Below are 23,924 nucleotides of genomic sequence, written 5' to 3' on the forward strand. Positions count from 1 at the left end.
CAGCTCACGCATTCTCTGTTATGACACTATTATCTCAGCAGTTTCAGGTTGGGTTTATCATTACACTGGCATACAGTTTTGAGCCATACCTGAATAGTGTTTAAGACACAGATATACGGTGTCATTTAGCGCTATAATAATATTAATAATAATAATAATAATAATAATAATAATAATAATAATAATAATGAGAAGAAGAAGGATTATTTTTAATCTCAGCGGGGGGGGTTAGTGCGCATGCGTGTGGCGATTGAGTGGAGAAGTTATGAAAATCTATATATATTAACAAGGATATCATATATATATAGAAATTATACACTGACCGCAGACTTTACATGGCGCACACGGAGTTCCTCGCTGAAAGCTCCCTGTTTGTAACCGTTTCGTGTCTTTCCGATCCAGTTCCGGTATGTGACCGTTAGCAGCAGTCGAGGGGGGGAACTATCTTGAGTTTCGGTGTCACCGCTCCGCTGCTGTTTGTCAGCACACTGTACTGTACCGGAGATGCCAAGATGGCTGCAAGCAACTATTTCGGCTTCACACATGGTGCCGGTCCGCAGTACAGGTAATTCATGTGACGTGGGTTGGTGTCAGCGAGCGCGTTGAGCCGCAGGTGTCAGCTGCCGAGGTGTATCGGCGGAGACACGGTCACCCGTGGGGTTTCGCTGCGTGGCAGCGCAGGGATACACGGCTAGCTTGACCCGCTTGGTTCGGTTAGCTAACATTAGCTGGCCGAGATCGCAGGCCAGCGCTTGCAGCTTGACATTAGGTGAACCACAGCGCTATACAGCTGCACCAGTTGGTTCGATGCTTCAACACTTTCTGTGCTGTAACATAATTAAACGGGGTCAGTAGAAAGAAGTGTTTTAGCCGGGTAACGAAACCGAGCTGGCTGCAGCTGTGACGGGTTAGATTTTGGCCGGCGTTTAGGATTAAAGAGGGCCAACTCTGATCTGACACCACTGACGGTCTTGTATCCCCAAACGTCATTCTCTGACTTCTCTGACATGCAGCCATACAGAGCAAAGAGGCCCTCGGAAAAGCAGCAGCAGCATTTGCATAATTTGGCTAAGTTTGCCTGCTTAATTTAGCCTTTGAATTTGACAGGTAATCAATTAGTGATGTGATGGAGCCATCATCCTGCGGTTAGTGAACTGTGAAGGTTTTCATGCCTTGTCTGTTGTGCTGCATTAAGCCAACAAACCTGACAAACCGGACTGCTTTCCTCTGCGGCCTCTTTGTGCCTTTTATACCTGTATTAAAATTCACCCCTGTCATTCTCTGCCACCAGCACTGATAAAATATGCAGTATTTAACCTTATGCTGCACACCACATCTGTGCTGATAAACTGGTTATAGGCAGGAGTTACCAGTTCACTATGCTCTTCATCACGTCAGGGCAGTGATCCAAACATCTACAGCACACTCACAGGCCGAGAGGAGTCTCCGAATATTTTGACCTGGATTTAGGGCAGCAGTGTCGTGCCCGACTAAAGACACCGAGTTGGGTTCCCAATCATTTTTGGGGAAATCTGTGGGAGCACATGGTGTGATGTTCTTTAAAGTTTTCTCTAAATTTCTGGCAGAAGTCGGTTGATTCAGACCATTTGACGTGCAGACATTTTTTAAAGTTTCACTAAATAAACTGAGCTTGCAGCAGTTTTCTTTTGGCTGTGTTGAAACCTGTTTGAAGGGCTGTCAGGAATTCCTCTGTCAAGAAACACACAGAGCTTTTGTTTTGTACTTTTAATTAAAATCGTGCTATAGATTTACACGTGTGCTCTTTTGTGACCTTACGAGCTGGACCAAATCCTGCTCTTCACAGATTTTAATCTGGCCCACCCGTTACTTTAGCTGCTTCATAATTTAGGTCGTAGCTGTGTGTCGTGAACCTTGCACCCATGCGAGACTAAATAGACAGGCGTGCTTCCACAGCTTGTGCAATCTAACAAGCTGACTAACAGCTGAATCTTTGCAGAGCCCACGGCGTGACCCTCCACACATTTGTGCTTGTGTGTGGGTTCAGTGCCAGCCCCGAAACAAACAAATGAAAGGCTGGGACTTTCTTACTTCCCAAGTCCTGGGAAGTTTTTTACACTTCTTTGTGCGTTCCCTCACAGTCATTCCGGTAGTTTCTGCAATCTCCCTCCAGGAGTTTGTTGACATCCCTATGTCCCTATGTCGAGTCCCTATGTTGCGACTATGATTACTATTCCTTATACTAAGGTGTTAATTGATATTCTCTCACTGATAAATAAAACAAACTGCAGTGAAACGTAGCTGGAGATGCACAGGAGAAATTGGCCATTGTTTGCACAGCATGTAGCTACATTTCCAGGGAAGTGCAGGTCGGGTTTGAGTGGAGCTTTGACTGCAGCGAAAGCAAAGTTTCCACTGACGTGGGAGATGGACTGTTTGCACAGAGAGTGCTGTGTATCTGTTTGCTGTATTTTCAAAGAATATAATTCACATGGCTGGTTTGAAGTTTGAACCCCAAACAAACAAAGATAAGGCGTGACAGACGGATGCGTGCAGCTGCAGCGCTGTGAGTCTTTTCCTAAACTAGTCGCATCGTTTGGAGCAGGAAAGGCTGGCTGTACTTTAGTGTACATCCAGTTTCTGTACTGCACAGTTAATCCGCCTCATGAATGTTTTTGCGTTATATGAAACCTTCTCCACAGGCTGCATAAGACTTGCAGACAAATCTGCAGAACAACATTAAAAATTCATTACTTTGCCTGGATTTATTTATAACATAAAAATATCAGTGAACTGTATAAATATGTCACTGTTGCTCAGGTCCTCTGTGTGACCATTAGTGACAATGAATGTGACACCTCTGCCTTTAAGGCATCATTTAATTTAAGCCCACTAATGTTCTCGTCCAGACTGACACTGAAGGCTGTCAGCTGGAGTCACTGATGTCATTGCCTATAATTACTGTGCCTTCAAAAACATGCAAACATGCTGAGCAGCCATGCATGTATTTTAAAGTGATTGGTAATGATACAGATTCAAGATTCTTTATTTGCCACATTCATAGTTATAGGAGTACAACATGCAGTGAAGTGGATCCTGACGCGCTCCTCGACTGTGCAAAAGGAGAGAAGGACATTATATACATTTAGTGAATATATACAGGAGGACATTATGTGCAGTAAGTAAATGAATTATGTACATTAAATGAATTAAATAAATAATTTTAAAAAATCTGGAAATTTACATTTGAAAATCTGAAAAATGTACATTGTGCAAGTGGGTGTTAAAGTGTCTAGAAGAGTCAGGCTGGGGTGTGTTAGAGGAGTAAGTGCTGTCTCAGTCACTTATGGATGCTGAGGGGGGGTGGGGGGCATGTTCTGGTTTAGGACCTGGATGGCTTGAGGATAGAAGCTCCTCCGGATGGCGCAGAACCTTCTGCCTGTTGCCGGGATGGGACGGGTCCTTCAATAGCTGAGCTGCTGTAGTTCAGCATCTCCTGGTGTAGGTGTCCTGAAGGGAGGGGAGAGCAGTCCTGCAGCAGTGTGCCGTACGGGTCACTCTCTGAAGAGCTTTTTGGTTCCCAAACCAGGATGCGATGCTCTGTGTGAGGATGCTCTCCACAGCACTTGCATAGAAAGTCCTGAGGATCACTGGAGAGATCCTGAACTTCCTCAGTTGTCGGAGGTGGTACAGGCACTGCCGAGCCTTTTTGGACTGGACCTGATGAGATAAGAGCTAAGAATCAATATCCATCCATCTTCATCCGCTTTATCCGAGGCCGAGTGGCGAGGGCAGCAGCCTAAGCAAAGAGGCCCAGACCTCCCTCTCCCCAGCCACCTCCTCCAGCTTATCCGGGGGAACACCAAGACGTTCCCAGGCCAGCCGAGAGATATAATCTCTCCAGCGTGTCCTGGGTCTGCCCCGAGTCCTCCTCCCGGTGGGACATGCCCGAAAACCAACCCCAGGAGGCACCCAGGAGGCATCCTTGTCAGATGCCCGAACCACCTCAGCTGGCTCCTTTCGATGTGGAGCAGCAGCGGCTCTACTCTGAGCCCCTCCCGGATGGCCGAACTTCTCACCCTATCTCTAAGGGAGAGGCCAGCCACCCTTCGGAGGAAGCTCATTTCTGCCGCTTGTATCCGCGATCTCGTTCTTTCGGTCACTACCCACAGCTCGTGGCCATAGGTGAGGGTAGGGACGTAGATCGACCGGTAAATTGAGAGCTTCGCTTTTACACTCAGCTCCCTCTTCACCACGACTTAATATCCATATGATGTCATAATACTAGAATCTGACCAATATTGGATTTTTAGTTACTAATATTTGATTTAAAAAGCTAAAATTGTCTTTTTTTTCTTTCTTTTTTTGAGGTGCACAGTAATAAACAGATTTTCATTAACAAGCACTTGTTTACTGTCTCTGTCGCTTCTCAGTCAGCTTCTTGTTTGTGGCCTCTCCAGATTCAGCAGAACAGCTGCACAGTGCCCTCTGGTGGACCAGCTGTGCAATGTCAGCACTCATAACAAGGTTGAAGGGTGTTTCCCCGGCTCCTCTTTTCTCATTTTCTAAAACACGATGCAGACATTGCAGCTCGGTCTACAGGGATGCATCACAATATCCGTGTTACTGCAAGAGAAACAATGAGCTAAAAAGGCAAAATGAATAAATAAATCATGAATTACATATTTATTCACCGCACTGTGGTTTCAGTGAGGGTGTGTATCATTATTCTTTGCTTTTCGTCAGGTGGCTTTTGAGTCTGTTAGCGCTCGGATTAGTTTGTTCACTGTAATCATCAATGAGAAGTATTCTGTAGTTACTTCTTAACTGTGTTTGATTATCATCTTTATTTCTGCTGTAATAAACGTTTCGGTTTAAATTCATCTCAGCGTTGTTGGTGCTGCACAGCGTGCTGACTCCAAAAACAAAAATGCAGTTTAGCATTTAAGCGGTGCCAAACGCAGTGAGGTGCATGCTTATGCATACATGTAAAGGCATGTATGTAAAGTAAACTGAGTAAAATTATCACCACTGTGGTCGTGACCGTGCTTTTTGCATATTATTAATGAGTCCTGCTGTTTCTTGGCTGCAGTTTAAATAACTAAGGTAAGTGATAGCGGTTTCCTTTTTGCACCGGATGTTGATGTTAGTGACTCACCTCTGTGGTCTGTGCTTCAGCTAACAAGGATATTTTGGACTGAATACTTGGTTTGTCACGTTCCTGTGGTAAATACCTGACAGCGTGGGTGTGACAAGATATGTCAGAATGTTTTGAGTCATTTAAATGTCGCGTCTTCCTTTCTTCCCTCTCCCGTCCTGCAGTACCCAGCCTCCACCAGCTTACTCCCATCCCTCCACAGCGAGTTACAGCGTCCAGCAGGCTCCGGCTGTGGCTCACGCTGTGACAGCCTCATACTCTCCAGCTCCGGTCCAGGCCGCCCGGCCTGTGGTCTCGGCCCCTTACCCGGCCTACCAAAGCCACCAGGCGCCCCCGGACTACACCTACAGACAGCCCGATCCCCCGCAGCCAACCACTACCCCACAGACGTACCAGGTATACTCAGACACGGTCAGTTTCTTTGCGCTTCTCTTATGATTTCTGCTCTTCTGTTTCATTTTGCATGCCGGATTTTTGCAAAGCAGGTTTTGTTTTGAGGAATTTTAGAATTCAGATGATTTAACCTGAGAGAGAATCTGTGCACGATTAAATTGTCTGCATTGCTCAAGTTTTAATATGTGTGGGTTGGATGCTCTCTTGTGAACACCAGCAGGACAACTACAATTACGGGCGTCCTGCTGCAGTGACTACCTATGACAATAAACAGTACTACCAGACGAGTATAGCAACGGCTCAAAGGACGCCTACAGAGAGTTACTACCAGACTGGTGAGTCTTTTTCATTCCCAGTGTCCAAACAGTGTAAAATGAGTTGATTTCTGCTTCTTATGGACAATAATATTAGGTTGGTGCATGTAAACCAGCTGATTTCATTTTAAACCATCTTTGCCTTCCCTGCAGGGAACCTGTGATTATTTTTCTTTGCTATGATTTCTCACTTTTTCAACTCTATTCATCGTCTGGGAGAACTTTTCATGACACATAGCCTGTTACGTTCTCCACGATTAAAAAGGTTCAGCGTGGAAGTTTAACCTCATTTGGTTTCAGTGAATAAAGAAACAAAGATCTGTGAATAAAAGAAAAGACTGACTGGTACAGGAAGTTGACCAGTGTGGTCATTTTTTTTAATATAGCATGTTGTGTCCAAGAAACACGAGTCAGGCTGTGATCTAACGTAGCTCTTGATGCCCTTGTTACAGTTTTCCTTTTAAATAAGACGTCGATATCAGTCACAGTTTCTCAGTTTGGAAGAATAAAGTCCAGCAGCTGAGCGAGTTCTGCTTCTTCTTTGGTTCGATTTTCGGTGCAGCGGCTCGATTGGGAGCAGCGTCCTGTGACTCATCAGTGATACTTTAGTCTAGAAATGTCACGAGCCTTTAGACTTTTGATGACTGCTGGATGCTGCTGTGGTGGTGCAGCTGTTATTGATCGTATGAACAGCATCTTCGGATCCCTACAAGCTGTTTTTCCTTCTATAAATGTCCTTCAAAACCAGATAGCAGCTTTCGATGGCTCACATACATCCCCTGAGCTCCTTCGAGTTGCCGATAACCTCGGCAGCTTTATTGTCTTTATTTTGTTCCTTGTCCCTGGAAATCATTGAAGTAGAAATGTATTGATTGACTCTTTGTGAGCGTGGCACAGAGATGAAACGCCGGATGTGATGCAGAACAATGCCTTATGCCTGATAAGTGCCTAAAACGTCTGCACTGTTCTCTGTGTGCACGTCTCTGCCACTCATTTGTTAGTGAAATGAAGATCCTGCCTGCTCTGCCAGAAACTCTCTTGAACACGAACTCTATGACTCATATCCTTCAGCTCTCTCTGTCCTTCCTCTCCACCTGTGCTGCTGCTCCTCTGTTTTCCTTCACCCCTCAATTCTGTCGCATTTTTCTGTATCAGTAGGAGTGAAGAGTGCTTACAGTCCAGCCACCTCCACTGTGTACAACCAGCCGCCTCCCCCCCAGAGGCAGGTGACAGCACTGAAACCCCTCGCCCCCTCCAGCTCTGTGTCTACCAGCTACAACATCTACCCAGTGTCCACGAGCGTCCAGCAGCCTCTAACGCCAGTTTCGTCGTACACGCTCGGCTCCTCGTTCAGCTCCAGCGTCGCAGCCACCTCCTACTCAGGTGACGTCAACATCGGTTTATAGACGCGCTTTAAAGCTGCTAACATTTCAGCCAACTTGTTGTTATGTCTTTTTATGTGTTTTTGTTACAGGTAGAACTGAACAACGATAAGCTATCGGCTAAAGCTAGAAAACCTGTTTAATTAGCTGCACGTTTAACTGTGACTGCACACAGGCTCGTGCTAATTCGTGCTGAGTTACATACAATCTGATATTACTCATCAAAGCTGAAGCTCAGACATGTTGGATGTGGAAAACAAGAAGCGAGGTAGAAGCTAATGTAGCTGACAGGGAAACACGGTAAATGTTACACAGATTATTCAAATGAAAGCAAACTCAGACTAAATGATTTTACAGTGAATACATTTTTGCCTTTCATTGGTGGATGATGTGTTACATCACTGACATCTGTAAAGCTGAAGCTCAGATGTGAAAGCAGAGTGGATGAAACTGAATGCAGCTTATTTCCTGAATGACTGCTGACTGTTTGACCCATATCCTGCTTGCTTTCGTGTCCCTCTCTCTGCTCTCTCACCCCTCAGGCATTAGCTACTCTGGTTATGATTCAGTCGGCTACACCTCGGCATCCACCCCCACCTATTATCAGCCGCCCCAGCAGACTCTGTCCCAGCCGCAGCCGCAGCCGTCACAGCAACCTCAGCAGCCGCAGCAGCCGCAGCAGCCGCAGGCCCCCGTTCAGCCGCCACCCAAGCAGCTGACCAGCTCGTCCTGGAGTAACTCGGGCAGCAACATGGTGACCGCTCCGACTGGAAACGCCTACAAAAAGCCCACGTTTCACCAGAGCAAGCTGCAGAAGCCCAAAGGGCCTCCCAAGCAGCCGCAGCTTCATTACTGTGACATTTGCAAGATCAGCTGTGCAGGCCCTCAGGTAGGCCATCAGAAATGAGGAAAACATGTTTAATTTTGTGTTTCTGAAGCTTCCCTGATGTGTTTTCAGTATTTTCGACACGTTATCTGCGGCGGCCGCACGGCTCTATTAGATGAGTTATTGCTGCTGTTGTCGTGACTATTTTCCTGCCTTCTTATAAAGGACCTTGAAGCTAGTAACAGATGTCCTCCTGCTACTCTGGAAGTCTGCAGTGAGCTGGAGCGCCAGTAGGGCCAGTAGAGAATATGTTCCTGTCCCAGTGTTCAAGCTTACGGAGGCTGCTGAGCAGTGAAGTTGTGTAGTAGTAACACAGCGCCAAATAGGAGCACCTTATTACCGTATTTCCCGGACTACAAAGCGCACCCGAATATTAGCCGCACAAGCTAAAATCAGGGGAAAATCCTGTTTTGTACATACATTAGCCGCACCTGACTAAAAGCCGCAGGTGTTTCAATGTTGACTCATCATATGTAAGAGAATATGCACAAAGGGAATCAGGAAAGAGATGGCTGTTTGGAGACACACCCCTTTTATTAATATTTTGAAAAACAAGTTATGGGTACATATTTGCATAACTTTTTAGGTATATGTACAAGTAGCGGTAATTACAAGTACGAAACATGTACTGTGCTTCATAAATGAGTAACAAATGTAGTACATAACAATAACCTACAGCACACCAGAAAAATAGATTCAGACTACCTTTTAGGCTCAGGTGCAGTGACACGGCTTTAACAAGAAGAAAAGTCAGTCATTCACCACCATCTTCCTCTTCTTCCTGCACACTGAAACCACCAAAGTCCTCTCCTCCAGTGTCAGAAACGAACAGGCTCAGGGTGGCTTCGTCATCCACTCTCCGCTTCTCTCCTTCGTTGTCACTTTCAAAACCAAACAAATCCTCGTTGTCAGTGTCAGAGTCGAACACCCTCTGAAGGGCCGTGGCGGTGTCCTCCTCTCCATCATGCAGCAGTCCAGCCCTTCGAAACCCGTTGGTGATCGTGGATGTTTTCACACTTTTCCACGCTGTCAGATTCCACCGGTGGAGTTGAGCATAACTTGCTTTTCGCAAGTTTATCGCCGCTCGTCATCCAGGCCTCCCGCTGAACGCGTAGCGCTACTTTGAAGTTTGTTTTTCACGCTACTTCGTACGGCACTACGTTGCCTGGCGGATGGACATGTGACCAACATACCACTCTTGAACCCCGATCCTTCCGCCAGGCAACGTAGTGCCGTACAACAGCGGAACAAACAAAACAAATCGTCTTACGATATCACAAAAATCACGGACAATCCATAGAAAAGCCGCACCTGACTAAAAGCTTCAAGGCTTGTGCAAAAAGTAGCGGCTTATAGCCCGACAATTACGGTAATTCTAATTTATATAATGCCTTGTATTAAATCACTAAAATACAAGCAAAAAAAGACGTTAGAATATTAGCGTTTGCTTCAAAGGTGTATATCAATGAAAGCGTCCACGACTGTTTTAGATGCTTCGTGTTGTTGACTGGCTTCATCTTTATTTACTGCATTAGACGTACCGGGAGCATCTGGAGGGCCAGAAGCACAAGAAAAAGGAAGCAGCCCTAAAGTCTGGAGGGCAGACGGGGCCCAGCAACGGCCCCAGAGGGGTCCAGACGCAGTTACGCTGTGAGTTATGTGACGTCTCCTGCACAGGAGTGGATGCTTATGCTGCTCATATCCGTGGGTCCAAACATCAGAAGGTACGCATCCCTGTGGGGCTTTTCTCCCCATCTTTCTGTCTGTCCATATTTGCTGTTATTAAAGGAATAAAATAAGCAGCTGACATGCTTTCAGTAGTGATCGTGACTGTGGCGTACACATGTGATGTTCCACTTGACCTGCCAAGTCCTGGAACAAAACCTCCCAGAGGGATTTGGGGTGGGATTAAGTATCAGCAGCCTTAAATGGGTCTGTCTCCTTGTGTCTGTCTTTGTCGACCTCGGAAAGGTGGTGAAACTTCACACCAAGCTGGGGAAACCTATACCTTCCACTGAGCCAGTGTTAGTGAATTCTACTCCAGTTGTCACAACCACGACAGCCGGGAAGCCTTCAGTCCCCTCCTCCTCCTCCTCCTTGTCCTCCTCCACTTCTGCATCGACCACTGCAACTCCTGCTGCAGCTCCCAAACTGGTGGCTGCAAACAGCACGGCTAAAACAGCAACACCAGTCAAGAAGCCCCCGCCTTCCAGAATAACTGTCATTTGTAAGTTTGTTCAGCTGTTATAAAATGTTGGATCTTTAATATTCAGTGTTCACTAATTCAGATGAACAGTGCACACTTACCTTAAGAATGATAATAATAACAACCATAATAAAAATAATTCAAAGGAAAAACATTTGCTTTAGCAGGTTTGTCTGGTTTAAATCTATATTTATGTTTTGGGTGATTTCACAGATGATCTAAGTAGCGCCTCTTCATCGACAGCATATCTGATCCATCTTTATTACTTTAACACCCCAGCACAGGACCAACGAGCTCTACAGGAAATACGTTAAGACCGACAGAATAAAACAAAACAGTAAAAAATAAAACTAGTGCTGCACGCCGTCAACGAGCTAACCGTGCTAACGCGTTGACGCCGTGCAGCCCCACGCATGGGGCGATCCGCGCTAACTCGCTAACGGAGATTTGCCGCTTTAATGCAGTTATGGTGTTAACGTCATTTTAACGAGATTAACGCTGACGGCATTAAATAAAACACATAATACATAAAAATTAAAACAGCGCTTTATTTACAAATAAGATAAAATCAACTAAAATAAAACTAGAACTAAAAACCAACATCGCACCAGGAGCCAGAGGTCAGGGTGGTCTCCTCTCTGCAGGCAGATCGTACCAGCGTAAACAAAATAAACTGAAATGCAATTTCACACTGAACACGTTTGCAGTGCAGCTGCAACTGTAGTGTTTAGTTTCTATAAATCAGTAAAATGAAGTGCAGTCTATTCATGCAGCTGTGGGGACTATTTGTTTTAAGCAACTTGACTTAGACGGCGCACAGCGCTGCGCACATGACAAAGGCACGCTATGCAAACAATACGATGACTAGAACCTGTAAAAATAAACGATGAGAATAAAAACGATAAGATGAGGAAGATTTAACAGCTCTTTAACGGTTTGCAGAGAAATGTCACCTGCAAGGACAGAAAAGGATAATTCTGTGTTCTCTTTGTGGTTGCGTTAAATTAGTTCACATTGAACGATGTTTAGTGTTTATTAGTCAGTCGTGTATCTCTCCATAGCCGTTTCATTTAACGCTTGCTTCTTGGATATCCTTTCTTAGTAATTCCTGTAGTTGTGAAACTGTTGTTAAACTTGGGGATCAAACTGGAAGTAGAAGAGCTGCGTCTTCCATTAAACGAGCCTCGAGTATGCCTTCAGCGACCTCCTGAAAGTGTTAACATTTGCCCTGCTTCACAGCCAATAAGCCAGCCAGCACTGCCGCTGCAGCTGCAGCAACAGCAGCGGCGCCGGTGGTGGTGGCTGCAGCCAAGGTCGAGGAGCCTGCGCAGCCGTCAGTCCAGAAGATGGAACCGCAGAGCGAGGATGAGGATGGAGACAGAGCTGGAGGCCAGGGAGACATCCAGCCAGTGGGACACGACTATGTAGAAGAGGTAGGCGGCAAAAGGGTTTGATGGCAGTCCAGTGACGGACGGCAGCTGTGAAATGCTGAGGTTATATTTACCAGCTTTATCCTGCCGGCAGTTTCCAGTCATCATGGGACACAGCAGCATTCGGGTTAACCAAGAGATCTCTAATATTAGTGAAGGTGATTGTTGTAGCAGTTATCAGGACTGACATGGAGCCTAATTGTGACAACATTACACGTCATTTCCCGTTGTTATGAGCTGCATTTATAAAGGTTTCATTACTGTTTCAAACTCATGCCAGTTCTCTTCGTTTTCAGGTTCGTAATGATGATGGAAAAGTGATTCGATTCCACTGTAAACTGTGCGAGTGCAGCTTCAATGACCCCAACGCGAAAGACATGCACCTGAAGGGAAGAAGGCACAGGCTGCAATACAAGGTAGAAATAAAGAGCATTGCTGAGCCAAAGCTGCATATTCTGGAACAGAGTTTGACAATCCTCACTGAAACCATGTGTCTGTTGTGAAGTAATAGCACACGCTTAAATGACAGTTTAGCTGTGATTCCCAACCAGCTCCGCTGAGATATGCCAGGGAATTTTCTTTATGGATGTTTTTGAGCACCAAATATGATGTGATGGATTCCGACTGAGCGAGACTGTAATCTAATCTTGTCAGCCACAAAGTAGCATACCCTGCTGTCTCTGCTATTATAACGGACCGTCGTTTACAAAGTGGACATGGGGTGGTGCTAAAGAGAGAGCGCTGAGGTATGAAATCAAATGAGGATCATTTTCAAATGTATTTGTATGAAATCTGGTTCTAAGCGGAGTCGTTCCATCTCAGCTGTCCAGAACCAAACGGAGGTTTAAGTCCGTTATGGAAACTTGAAATGGAAAGAAAAACGCTGTCGGGTAATCTGTGAAGAGACAGAGTAGAAGAGAACATGTTCATCACATGCTTTCTGTCCCTCTGTAGAAGAAAGTGAACCCGGAGCTTCCTGTGGAGATCAAACCCAGTAACCGGGCCAGGAAGCTGCAGGAAAGCAAGCTGAAGAAGCAGAAGCAGAAGGCGGTGCTGAAGCGGCAGAGAGATGACGAGCAGCGCTGGCACATGGAGATGAGGTCAGAGTCAGACGTTAGCCTGGGGGGGCACGCGTACAGGTAAAACCAAAGAGGATGTGCCAAATTTGAGTAGCTGACTGGCAGATTTGCATGAATGCGTGGAAAAATGTAATTTTTTCATCTTATTTTTACACTCGTATTAAGTTTCTGATATCACTGACCCCCAGAGAAACGTTACAGTGAAATCAGACTTTTTCAGATTTCATCGTTTCACCCGATTAAAAAGTTCCCTGTTCACATTCTCAGGTTCACTTCAGCTGAATCTTAGGCGATGCTCTAGATTTTGGTGCAGGACTTTTTATAAGTCTGATGTATTATTAATGGCAGACAGAGCGTGCGCCTCTGTCCGCTGGAAAAAATTATTCTTGACGAATGGCATTCGAATCCTTTCCTCCTCCTGCAGGCGATATGAGGAGGACTTGTACTGGAGGAGAGTGGAGGAGGAGCAGATGTACTGGGGGGAGCAGAGACGCAGGATGGCACCTCCACCTCTGATGAGCCGCCCCGGGATGCCAGTGCCCCCTCTACTGGTGAGCATTGAAACAGCATCTTTCTTGTTCATCTGTTACCTGGAAAAACAACAACAACAAGAAAAACAAGATCTGATTCCACTTCCTCCTCCCGTCTCGCTTCAGTCTTGTGTGCGTCGTCCTGACTCGCTCGACGACCGCCACATCATGGCCAAGCACTCCACTATTTACCCAGTGGAAGAGGAGCTGCAGGCTGTTCAGAGGATCGTCTCCCACTCGGAGAGAGCCCTGAAACTGGTGTCAGACTCTCTGCTGGAGAAGGAAGCACTGACTGATGATGGTGCTGCTGAAGGAGGAGATGAAAAAGGGTAAAAACCTGGCAGATAATTCCCATTTATCCAGCATGTGATTTTTATTGATTTATTTTACGTGCTGCGCGTTTCTAATAGTTCCCAAAGCAGAAGAACAGAAACAAATCAAAGCCTGTGTCTGTGTGTCTGCCTGGCAGGACCGAGAGCCCGGCCCGGCTGCTGAAAGGCGTGATGAGGGTGGGAATCCTGGCCAAAGGCTTGCTGCTTCGCGGAGACAGAAATGTGGAGCTCATCCTGCTGACTGCAAAGAAACCCACCATCTCGTTACTGAAGAGCATCGCCAAGCAGCTGCCAAAGGAGCTGGCGGTAAGCAAATCTCACAAAAGACACGCTTTAGGCAACGGTTTCATCTTTCTGTGATGCGTGGGACTTTGATCCTGAGTTATTTTGACAGTTACTGTATGTGGGATTAAAAAGCAGAACAGAAATATTTCGATATGCAGTCGAGTTATCAGGCGCTGTGGATATTTTATTGTTTGTCATCACTGACTTATGACTTTAGTCATAAGGCCTGGACCCTGAGGTTTCACGGTTGTGCAAGAAAAAGACAGAAAACCGGAAGTTTTCACTTGTAATAGTTTTTGTTATACAAGAGGAAACGAGGTTTTAGCAACTCGAATACCAATCCCACTGCAGCTCATCAGGTACAGAGCAGGTGACTGTATGCACGTGTCCCCCAGAGCCAGAAAAAAGAGCAGTTTGTCATCCACACGTACAGTCGTGATAAGAGGAAAGTACACCCGGGCCGCGGTTATACTTGTCAGGACGTAATAAAAATACTCGTGTCCTTAGAGGGATGAGCAACAAAGCGTGTCGTAGTGCATTGCGTGTTCGTCTGTTTAACAAAAATGAAATTAAAATGCAGAAGCAGAGTGTGGAAACATGTAGGACACCCTATGATTCAATCATTTCTGTATGACTGTCAGTCCTTTACGTCATTGTAGAGGCATTTTGGTTCACTCGTCTTTCCAGCATCGCTTCACCTCATTGAGGTTTGTGCACAGCTCTCTTAAGGCTAACGTCTGTGCACCTTCTCTTGTCGGTCATTCTGCTCTTTGGGTCACTGTCCTGTTGCACGACTCCAATATTTGGGCAAGCTTTGGCGGTCAGGCAGACGGCGCCAATCCAACACAGCCGACCGAGGTGCGGTCCAGTTAAAAGTAATAAAATACAAAAAGACATCTTAACCAAGAAGGAAAGTAACAGTACCGTAAACAATATTAACACCCACACTCTCAGTTTGGGGACAGCAAGGAGGGACAGGACAGCTGATCTGAGAAACCTTTGTGGGGACGTATATCTGCCCTCATGGTTTCCTGGGTGCTGTGGCTGCGAAACAAGCCCAAATCATCAGCTGCGTTTAACAGCTGGTTTGAGGGGCTTTCGCTGATACGTTTGGTTTTCATCAAACACGGTGCTGTGCATTGTGGTCAAACGCCTCTGAGATAATTCGTTCCAAGTCATGTGGTTTCCTCAGACGCAGCGTTGCAAAAAGATTTTAGAGATAAGAGTCTCCTGGCAACCTGCACTCAGTCTTCTTATAATTATACTGACACAGACTTTAACATTTCACAAGCTGACTCAAGCCCGTAGAGTCTTGACGTATGAATGTATTCGAGCTCCTGGGAGGACTGTGATGACGCGTATGAATGCTTCATACTTGGCTAATTATTGTGAAAGCAGCGAGGGTGGAGTAAGATTTCCACGCACAGCTTCTGCATTTGGATAAATGTTTTGTTAAATAAATACTGACACTGAGTAATATGTGATGTCATTCTGAGATTGTGTTTAAATTAAGACCTAATGACCAGATTAAGTCCTGATAAGTGAAGCTGTATAAGCTAAAGAAAGTGTGCTTTTATTTTTAACGTGACTGCACGAAATTAAAAACGTCTTTGCAGCGAGAATTTAACGAATGTCGCGTTAAAGAGTAAAGCTTTCAATTCGTTCAATTTCAGAGACACAACTTTGTGGGGATACTGTGTGATTTGTGGCTTTGGGGGAGGTCCTTTCATGTTCACGGCCGAGCTGCCAGAGGCCGAGCGGGAAGACCAGTGTGCATTTTTAAGTTGTTGCTGCTTTCAGAGTAACGTTCGCAAGACAGAGGAAACGAGGTTGCGATGTGTTGTAATTATTCACCATTTCTTCCTCCTGCTGTAGCTGCCACGAGTGTTTGACTGCAGGTGCTTTTCACTGATCTTTAGACTTACTGCCTGGTTATGACACCTGAACCCTACAGAGTGAGATGGGACTTTTCTTCCTTAGCAGCCCCTTTCTTTTAATAAGCATTATGGCTACAAAGTTACTGTCGATGAACAGCTTTTGCGCTAAATAAGGGAACTAAATTGTCTTGAAGGGGACAAAAAAGAAAGAAAGAAGTCGAGTTAAAATATTTCAGTCCGTCCCTGTATTACTGCCAAACAAGGCTATTCATTGTCCCTACGCCACTTCTCCTCTGTAGTGAGTAATCCCAAGTGTCCTTTTAACCGGCAGACTTTTTCTGAAGATCAGTATGAGGTGCAGGCTCACCCCGAGGAGGCGAACATCGTGATATTTTCAAGCAAGGAGCCCAAAATGCAGGTGACCATATCTCTCACCTCGCCGCTGATGAGGGAGGACCCTGCTGCTGAGAAGGACAAGCAGGCAGGAGGAAAAGCGGCTGAGAAAGGTTAGAGAAGCCAAAGCTTTCAGTACCAGACGACCAAATGTTGGCTATGTGTGTAATACACTTATATATAGAGACCCTGCCCCCTCCCTTTCCACCCAATAGCAGCCTGAATTTTTAGGCTTAAAAATTACACAAGAATTCATGTGGGACTTTTAACTAAGCCCACAGTCGAGATTTCTCCTTTTTTCTGTCTTTTCTCAGCCCCTGAAATAAGAATTAAATCACGCATTCATTTGTCCCACGCCTTTCATTTCCCCATTTTTTTATTTTTTATTTTTGCAGCTGCAATAGTCCCCAACTTCTTTATTTCTTTTCCACAACATGGGAACCAAAAGCCGGGCTCTCCGACCTTTCTGTGCCACTGAGCTGTGTGTTTATCCTGTGAACACATGCTCAGATAAAACCTTCAGGGAGCTGTCCAGATAATGCCCAAGGATGGAAACGGTTCAAATAAACGTTTACAAAAAGCCTCACGTATACACACCGGTGCAGTTCTGCTTCTCTCGCCGTCTTTGCGACGATACCACTGAGGGGATTTTGAGGTCCAGCGACTTCCCGTTCCCTCGCGTCTCATCCTTGCATCATCGTGTGGCATTATCGATGATACGGTGCTGGAGTGTCCTTTCGCCGCCTCACAATGATCGAGGAATTTTAAGCTGACATTAGCGAAGCGTTGCATTTATTTCCCCCCACAAAACAACAAAGTTGTCTAAGATCATTGTGTTGCAAACACTCCTCCACCCGCTCCAGTAAATGTCAGCATTGCAATGTGTTTTTTCACATTTGGAAAACATGTTAGAGATGTTTTCTGTGGCCGCTGTCTTTTGTTTTTTTGTTTGGGTTTGTTGATCAGTGCATCCGATTCTGTATCAGCAGACCTGGGCAAGCCGAAGGCTCGTCTGAAGCCACACTGGAGTACACATACCACTGAGAAGTTCACCCACTTTTATGAAGCTTCTCAGAGGAGGATCGCCCTCCTGTTCACTGACACTGAGCTCCCACTCTGAGAGCTGTGATAAATGTGGGTCTGTCTTTCGAGGTGGTATGCGAGTGTAGACTTCAAAATAAAAGTTGCTTGCTTTATGTTCTGCATTTGCCCTGTGAGAAAGCTAATCTCCTTTGTTGTTGCTACAGTTCTAGTGAACATGGAAGTGTGGAAAGCCCCAGTATTACTTCATTACAGCCATCAGTAACCTCATCTGGAGTGCTCTGGAGAAGACCACCATGTGTCATTTTTAGATGGCTAGTCTTAAAAATGTCCTCAAAATTTCTCCACCTTTTTTGTCCTTTTTCTTTCTTCACGATCTAAATCCACCACAGACACAGGCTCCGTCACTCCACAACTAATTACGTTCATCTTCTTGTTTTTGTTGTTGTTGTTGTTTGCTTATTGACGTTGATATTGTCCTAAAATATGAAGTGAAGTGACAGTCCTTACTTTTGTCCCTATGGCTGCTTGATTACTTAGCTATAAAGACAATTAGGACAGATTAAAGGAAACCAAGCAGTGCGGAACCAAAGTTGAGACATTTGTTACAGAATGATAAACTTTCCAAACTAAAGTTTGAGTTAAAAAGTTCAAAAAGATATAATCAGACACTTTTTTTTAGTAACTTTTTGTTAGTCATCCAACGTCAAAGGCAAACAGGGGAAATCCAGCAGTCACAGCTCCGAGTCCATCATGGAAAACTTCTAAAAGTCTGGTGATCACTGGTGGGAGTGTGCTGCACTTTGACTGGATTTTGCTGTTTTTCACTTTGTGCCAGTTTCTCTCACTTCCTCAGTTTGGAAGATTGTTAATACTTATTAATATTACTGAATAATAAGACCGCTGTCTGATCAGGACTCGAAGAAAGACACAGATTTGTGTTTAAATATTTTCTTTTTCTTGTAATTGTAGCGAGACAGAATTACACTCACTGGCCACTTCATTAGGTACACCTTTTCTGCTGCTCAACGATACAAATATCTAATTAGCCAATCATATTTAGAAACTCAAGAACGGGGAAGACAGGTGACTTAAGTGACTTTTGAACAGGAAATGGTTTTACTGGTTTGGGCATTTCACAAAGTGTTGATCTGCTGGGATTCAGCAGTTCTCTGGGTTCTCAGAGAAATGGCCAGACTGCCTCGAGCTAACAGGAAGCCAACGCTAAATTTAAAAAAACAAACGAAAACCAAAACACGGTGTGCAGAAGAGCACCTCTCAGTGCACATTACGCCCCCACCCCATTAGGCTGGTGGTGTAATGGGGTAGGGGATATTTTGTGGGCGCGCTTTGATTGCTGCTTTCAGCAGAACATGACAGCGAGTGCATGGTACTCAAATAACCTCCATAACCATCAGATTGCAGTAGAAGTAGGGCACCTTGAGGATGTGGTGCAAAGGGAGCCACCTCGTAAATGTGCACCTGATAATCTGCAGCAACTGTAGCAATGTTTCCAGCACATTAGTCAATCTATGCTATGAAGAGTCGCGGCTGAGCAAAAGGGGTCCAGCGCAGTACTGCTGAGGTATACCTAATAAAGTGGCATGAGTGTATGTGCAGGGGGAGGAAAACCAGCTTCGGTGGGCTTTGTAGCATACAGGTTTTTTTAATTCTCCATGCCTCAAAGTCCACCAGAGTTTCACCAAAGACAGCAGCACTCGGACTGTGAGCGTACACAAGTCGGCATTAAACTGAGCGGGAATTAGTCGTCATGTAAAAAGCATCCTTTGGATTTCCTCCTGGTTTACACGTGCCTGTATTCTTATTCGATGCCTCCCTTCTCATTCATCTTTCCCCCTCATTCATTTTCTCATCCATCAACTTCAAACCAGAGAATTTAAGGACTGATGGAAATGTTTCTCCTTGTGAGGTACTCTCACTCTTACATCTCTGATCAGTGACTGTACATCAAGAGATACAACACCTACACTTAGGTAGTGCAGTCAGTATGTGGGCTTTGCGCTGGTTTGGCTGTAAGTCATGAAGTCAGTACGTTATCTCCTACAGATGTGGCTGAGAAGGATCCTCCTGATCTCCTGAATAAGAAGAAATGCCTGGAATATCTAGCTGCTCTGCGCCATGCTAAATGGTTTCAGGTATGTGTGTGTGTGTACGTTCAGTTTCCCTTTAACTGTTCTGATAAGCTGTGCAGTTAAATGAAAGACACTTAAAGCAGCTTTTAGTGATTATGGCCGTGGTGAGTGTTTGAAATTAAGGCAGTTGGACTTATTTTTTGATTCGCGAAGAGATTTTCACGTGTCATCCGAGCGGCTCCCGAGCGGTCCCCTCTGAGAGTCGTTGATCCACAGTTAATCATGTGAGTCGTCACATGATGAGCCGGTGCATGAAACAAAATCTGGGTCATTTCCGGTTGCGGCGGTCAAGGTGTGTGAGACGTTTCCCCACGCTGTTTGTAAGCTGCTGAGGTCACATGAGCGGAGCTACGAGCCGGGATTGAATCGCCTGTTTTTGTTTTCAAGCACGCGAGGCTGCCACCCAGGCTTTTCCCATGACATGCCGTTATCTCTGAGCTATGTTCATAAAGGTGCTGGTGAAACAGATTGTGAGATTTTGTTTCACCGGTGGTTTCTGGTAAGAGGAAGATGCTGCCAGCCCACTGGCTGCTCTCTCTGTGGTTTGTGCTGCTGTTTCGTTACTTCTCAGGTGCTTCACATCGCTCTGTGTTGTTCCTCTGCAGTGATAAGTGTTCTAGTTTCTGTTTCATCACAGGAGTAATTCTGTTTAACCAGATAACTTTACCATGATGAGACATTTTCTTGGTTTGACAGACTGTATCTTTGGGCAAAAGTCCCATCCTTCCTTTATCACAGCAGCTGTAGTTGCAGAAAGAAAAGAAAAACAAATGCAGGGTGCAGCGTCTGAGCACGCTCGGTGTCTGCGACAGATGAACAGGTACACTTGGTCCAGTATAAGAAGGGAAGGTGATTCTCTACAAACGGCTGCAAGAGGCTGTTGTTGCGATTCAGAGCTTTACCGAGATAACTGAACTGTAATGGAAGCATTCAGACGTACAATGCTCAGAAATTGCAGAAAACCCATAAGCCACACCTCAGACTCTGCAGGCCTCACTCAGCATGTGAGACGTTAACGTTCATGACCGTACAGTTAGAAAAAGTGTGGTACGGCTTGTTTCGAGAACATTTCTTCTCTGCAGAGAGAACACGAGCTTAGCTTTGCAGCGTTGCAGACCATCGAACATCGAGATACGTTGCACCAAAAATTCCCACGCAGCAGACTTACAAAGTCATACAGAAAGCCACCACTTCTATTTATTGAAGCTAAATATGTTTCTACAATCTACTGAGTCATTGCTTTTAGTTTTTTTTGTTAAATAAGTGATGACTGTGCAATATGTCGCGTTGTTGTCCATCTCAGGTTGCATGTAAATAATTTAGAAGCTGATATTTTTATTATATCCTCAGACATCCTTTTGAACATGACTGCATAGGCTTTTTTGTCTGCTTTGTTTCTGGAGGCTCGTGCCAACGGTCTGCAGTCCTGTGTGATCATCATTCGGGTGTTGAGAGATTTATGTCAGCGGGTTCCCACCTGGGGGAAGATCCCCTGCTGGGTAAGTGGCTTCGTTTATCCTGTTTTTGCTTATTGATGAGGTTTTCTCTCTTTCATTTGTCTTGTTGTTTGTCTGCTTGGTCGATCTACGAAGGAACATTATGCAAAGCATGCTGAGCATTCATAACTCGGTCAGACTCGATTGGACTGTGTGGGAGGCGATAGTTTCAAATGTCCTAAGCTGGTGTTTAATGGACAGGCAGTACGACAGTATACACGTGACATGTGATGTCTTCTTCCATTTGACTGTTTCTTCTTCCAGGCGATGGAGCTGCTGGTGGAGAAGGTTATCAGCAGTGCCACAGGCCCACTTAGTCCAGGGGAGGCAATGCGCAGAGTCCTGGAGTGCATCTCCACCGGCATCCTGCTGCCAGGTCACACACACACACGCGCTAAGGAAAGCAGTCGATGAATGCCACGTGCAGAACTTAGTCGCATTTGCTTCCCTTTGAGCTGCTACAAAATAGCGATTAACTCTCTTTCTCCTCCCTTCACTCAGATGGACCAGGTCTGATGGACCCCTGTGAGAAGGAGCCAACAGATGCTTTGGAAAGCATGGAACTTCAAGCGAGAGAGGACGTCACTGCCAGTGCACAGGTACCCACACACAGCTGTACACCTGAGACCATCATAGGCACTAACAAGTAGGGATGGGAATTTAGCGAACCCGATTCCAATATTGATTCAGTCCCTTCTCGTTGTCTTATCGCTCCGCTTTGAGAGTCACCGTTGCTAAGCAACATATCAAAAAGACGTTGCGTTCATCATTCATGCAGATTAACACAAATCCCTGTCCTAATGAGGACACACGTGTGACCTTTGTCTTAGCATTTAGGTGGGAAAACGCAAAGCAAAAATAAGAACCAGCACAAAGACGCTTTAATGCGATCGCCATGGCGATTCTACTTTAGCAACACCAACAGGTAGAAGCTGAGCTGCAGCCCGGGGTCGGCGTTCGCTCAGCTTTTACTCTGGGTTCTTGGCTAGCTTAGCGTTAGCATGCCGTCTGTGCAGATGCTTGCAAAGAGCCAACGTTGTGTGTGTTAGCAGTACGATGCAGTTGTTTCTGTCCTGGGTTCAGTTTGCCATTGTGCTGTCGTCCCTTTGTGCAGTAAAAATAAAAGTAATGTCCATATTTTTCTCCTCTGATGCGTCTGAAATCGACTGATTGTAGCACAACTGGAACCAGTGAGCAGGATTCACAGGCAGGCAGGCTAATAAGTCCAAGGAAGTAGAGTACTGGATTCCCATTCCTGCTCAGACTTCTCATGTTCAACCCCACTGCCATAAAGAACATTCAGGAAGTTGTTCATAACATCCTCTGTAAAACTAATAACTTCTCGTTCTGTGACAGGTGAACACACCTGTGTTTCTCTATTATACCTTCATGCTTTCTTATTGTGCATATTATATATTAATGCAATTTGCACGACTCTCACACAGTATCAGTCTCACTTTTTAAACGTAATTTTTACTCAATTTTCTGTTTTATCACTGTTAATTATGTATAAGCATCTCTCATAGTATGAGGCTCTTAGTAAGCACTTTAACTTTGTCTATCTATCGATTGTATCCTCTCTGTTCCCAGCATGCTCTGCGGCTGCTTGCTTTCCGTCAGATCCACAAGGTCCTGGGCATGGAGTCCCTGCCAGCATCCAAGGCCAGCGCACGTAACCGCAAGCGTCGACGGGATGTCAGCGAGACGGGCGAAGGCGAGGGGGAAGGCAAAAAAGACAAGAAGGAAGAGGCGGCGAGTGCTTGACCTCTGCCTCCGGAGCAGAGGCATTTACTAGTTTAGAGACTGGTAGAATGTCACAACATTAAACGTTCTTTCTTTTCTCGAAAAACAATTTTAACACGCAGCTATACACGTACAAATATAACTTTGACTCTACATGTTACACATCTACCCTTAAACTGTGGGGGATGAAGCTTCGGAAGGAGGGAAGGGACTGACGATTGGTTGCAATTCCTTCTGATTTCAGTGTGCGGAGTGAATAAAGGGAGTAAACTCCTTTTTTTACACGCAGTATACGAACCACCACTAATTTGTGTGCCGTTGTGTTGTTTGCTATGATGTTAAAGCCTCCAGTGCAGTTTAAACATCAGCACCTTAAACTTTATTTGCAGCTTTTCTCCGTGAAGAAAAAGCTGGACGCTGCTGCTCTTCGGGCGAGTTCAGTTTTATCATCCCGACTCTTGAATTAACACTGGTGCAGAATATTTGCTGCTGAAACTGGTTTCTAAGATTGTGAAAAGTGGGCAGGAAGCTTTGAAACTGTGAGGGAGGTCAGATAAGAGTGAGCGAGCACAGTACATGAAGTGATCTTTACTTTGCTTAAGGGTAACACACAAAAAAAATCCCCCTGTTTCCAAATAAGTCTAAAATAACCGGCCCACCAAAGGTGGCTTTCTCTGGTGATAGTTAATCTGCCTCTGAAGGGAGAAATCTTCCTTGGTGCAGTTCAGTAGCATGCTGAGGGACTGAAGCACTGTATGCAGCCATAATTGTATAATTTAAATAATATTACCTAGTAATCTTTTTTCTTCCAGAGTATGGTTAGAAGAAGAGAGAAAATGAGACTGAATACTTACTGAAATGACTAAATCGTTATAGTCCTTTTGACTTTCTTCCTTGTGCCTGCCTCATGTTATGTATTACTGATTAAGAGGAACAATTATGGGTTTTGTCTGGTTTGAATCTTGATGAGCGGTAGGTCACAGAGACAAAGGAGCCGACGTTTTACGCACCTCTGGCTCAGAGTTGATGCGCATTTTTAGTTTTATCTTCATTTACCAACAGCATCACAGTATGCTACTTGCTTATTTTATTTCCGAGGGATGCTGCGGTCTGTTTTTTGTATTGTTGAAACGGGAAGCGTGAACCTCTCTGTCCTATTATTTGAATGTCTTTGTAGTGTTGCCTAAAGTTGAGGGGAGATACTAAAAATAAAGAGGAAAAAAACACTCTTCGGGCTTTTTCTGTCT

The 23,924-nt window shown here is 45.1% G+C and overlaps 1 protein-coding gene across 5 annotated transcripts; it reads left to right on the plus strand.

Annotated features, from left to right (window-relative positions):
- The first annotated feature begins 401 nt into the window (after positions 1-401).
- On the plus strand, positions 402-23,903 carry zfr2 (zinc finger RNA binding protein 2). Of its 5 annotated transcripts, none has more exons than XM_085449511.1 (19): positions 402-565; positions 5,302-5,548; positions 5,748-5,865; positions 7,000-7,227; positions 7,769-8,115; positions 9,648-9,836; positions 10,084-10,339; positions 11,558-11,751; positions 12,045-12,164; positions 12,703-12,848; positions 13,252-13,378; positions 13,484-13,686; positions 13,827-13,995; positions 16,183-16,357; positions 19,353-19,441; positions 20,842-20,937; positions 21,199-21,310; positions 21,436-21,533; positions 22,525-23,903. In XM_085449511.1, exons 1-19 carry the CDS (start codon positions 513-515, stop codon positions 22,696-22,698), a joined length of 3,141 nt encoding a protein of 1,046 aa, XP_085305637.1. In that variant the 5' UTR covers positions 402-512; the 3' UTR covers positions 22,699-23,903. The 5 variants fall into 5 exon arrangements, with proteins under 5 accessions (XP_085305637.1, XP_085305638.1, XP_085305639.1 ...); XM_085449512.1 differs by having other exon boundaries at positions 7,003-7,227; XM_085449513.1 differs by having other exon boundaries at positions 5,751-5,865.
- Positions 23,904-23,924: the final 21 nt, after the last annotated feature.

This window comes from Copadichromis virginalis, linkage group LG23 (genome assembly GCF_057382275.1).
Source record: "Copadichromis virginalis isolate Kocher_CV1m ecotype Utaka linkage group LG23, C_Virginalis_male_GT1.1, whole genome shotgun sequence".
In the NCBI taxonomy this organism is placed as follows: domain Eukaryota; kingdom Metazoa; phylum Chordata; class Actinopteri; order Cichliformes; family Cichlidae; genus Copadichromis; species Copadichromis virginalis.

Bases quoted from the DNA above. Each gene is read 5' to 3' on its own strand.
- zfr2 (XM_085449511.1), top strand. From the start codon at position 513: ATGGCTGCAAGCAACTATTTCGGCTTCACACATGGTGCCGGTCCGCAG. The intron at 7,228-7,768 runs GTGACGTCAACA...CTCACCCCTCAG, and splicing joins CGCAGCCACCTCCTACTCAG to GCATTAGCTACTCTGGTTAT. The intron at 13,687-13,826 runs GTAAAAACCTGG...TCTGCCTGGCAG, and splicing joins GAAGGAGGAGATGAAAAAGG to GACCGAGAGCCCGGCCCGGC.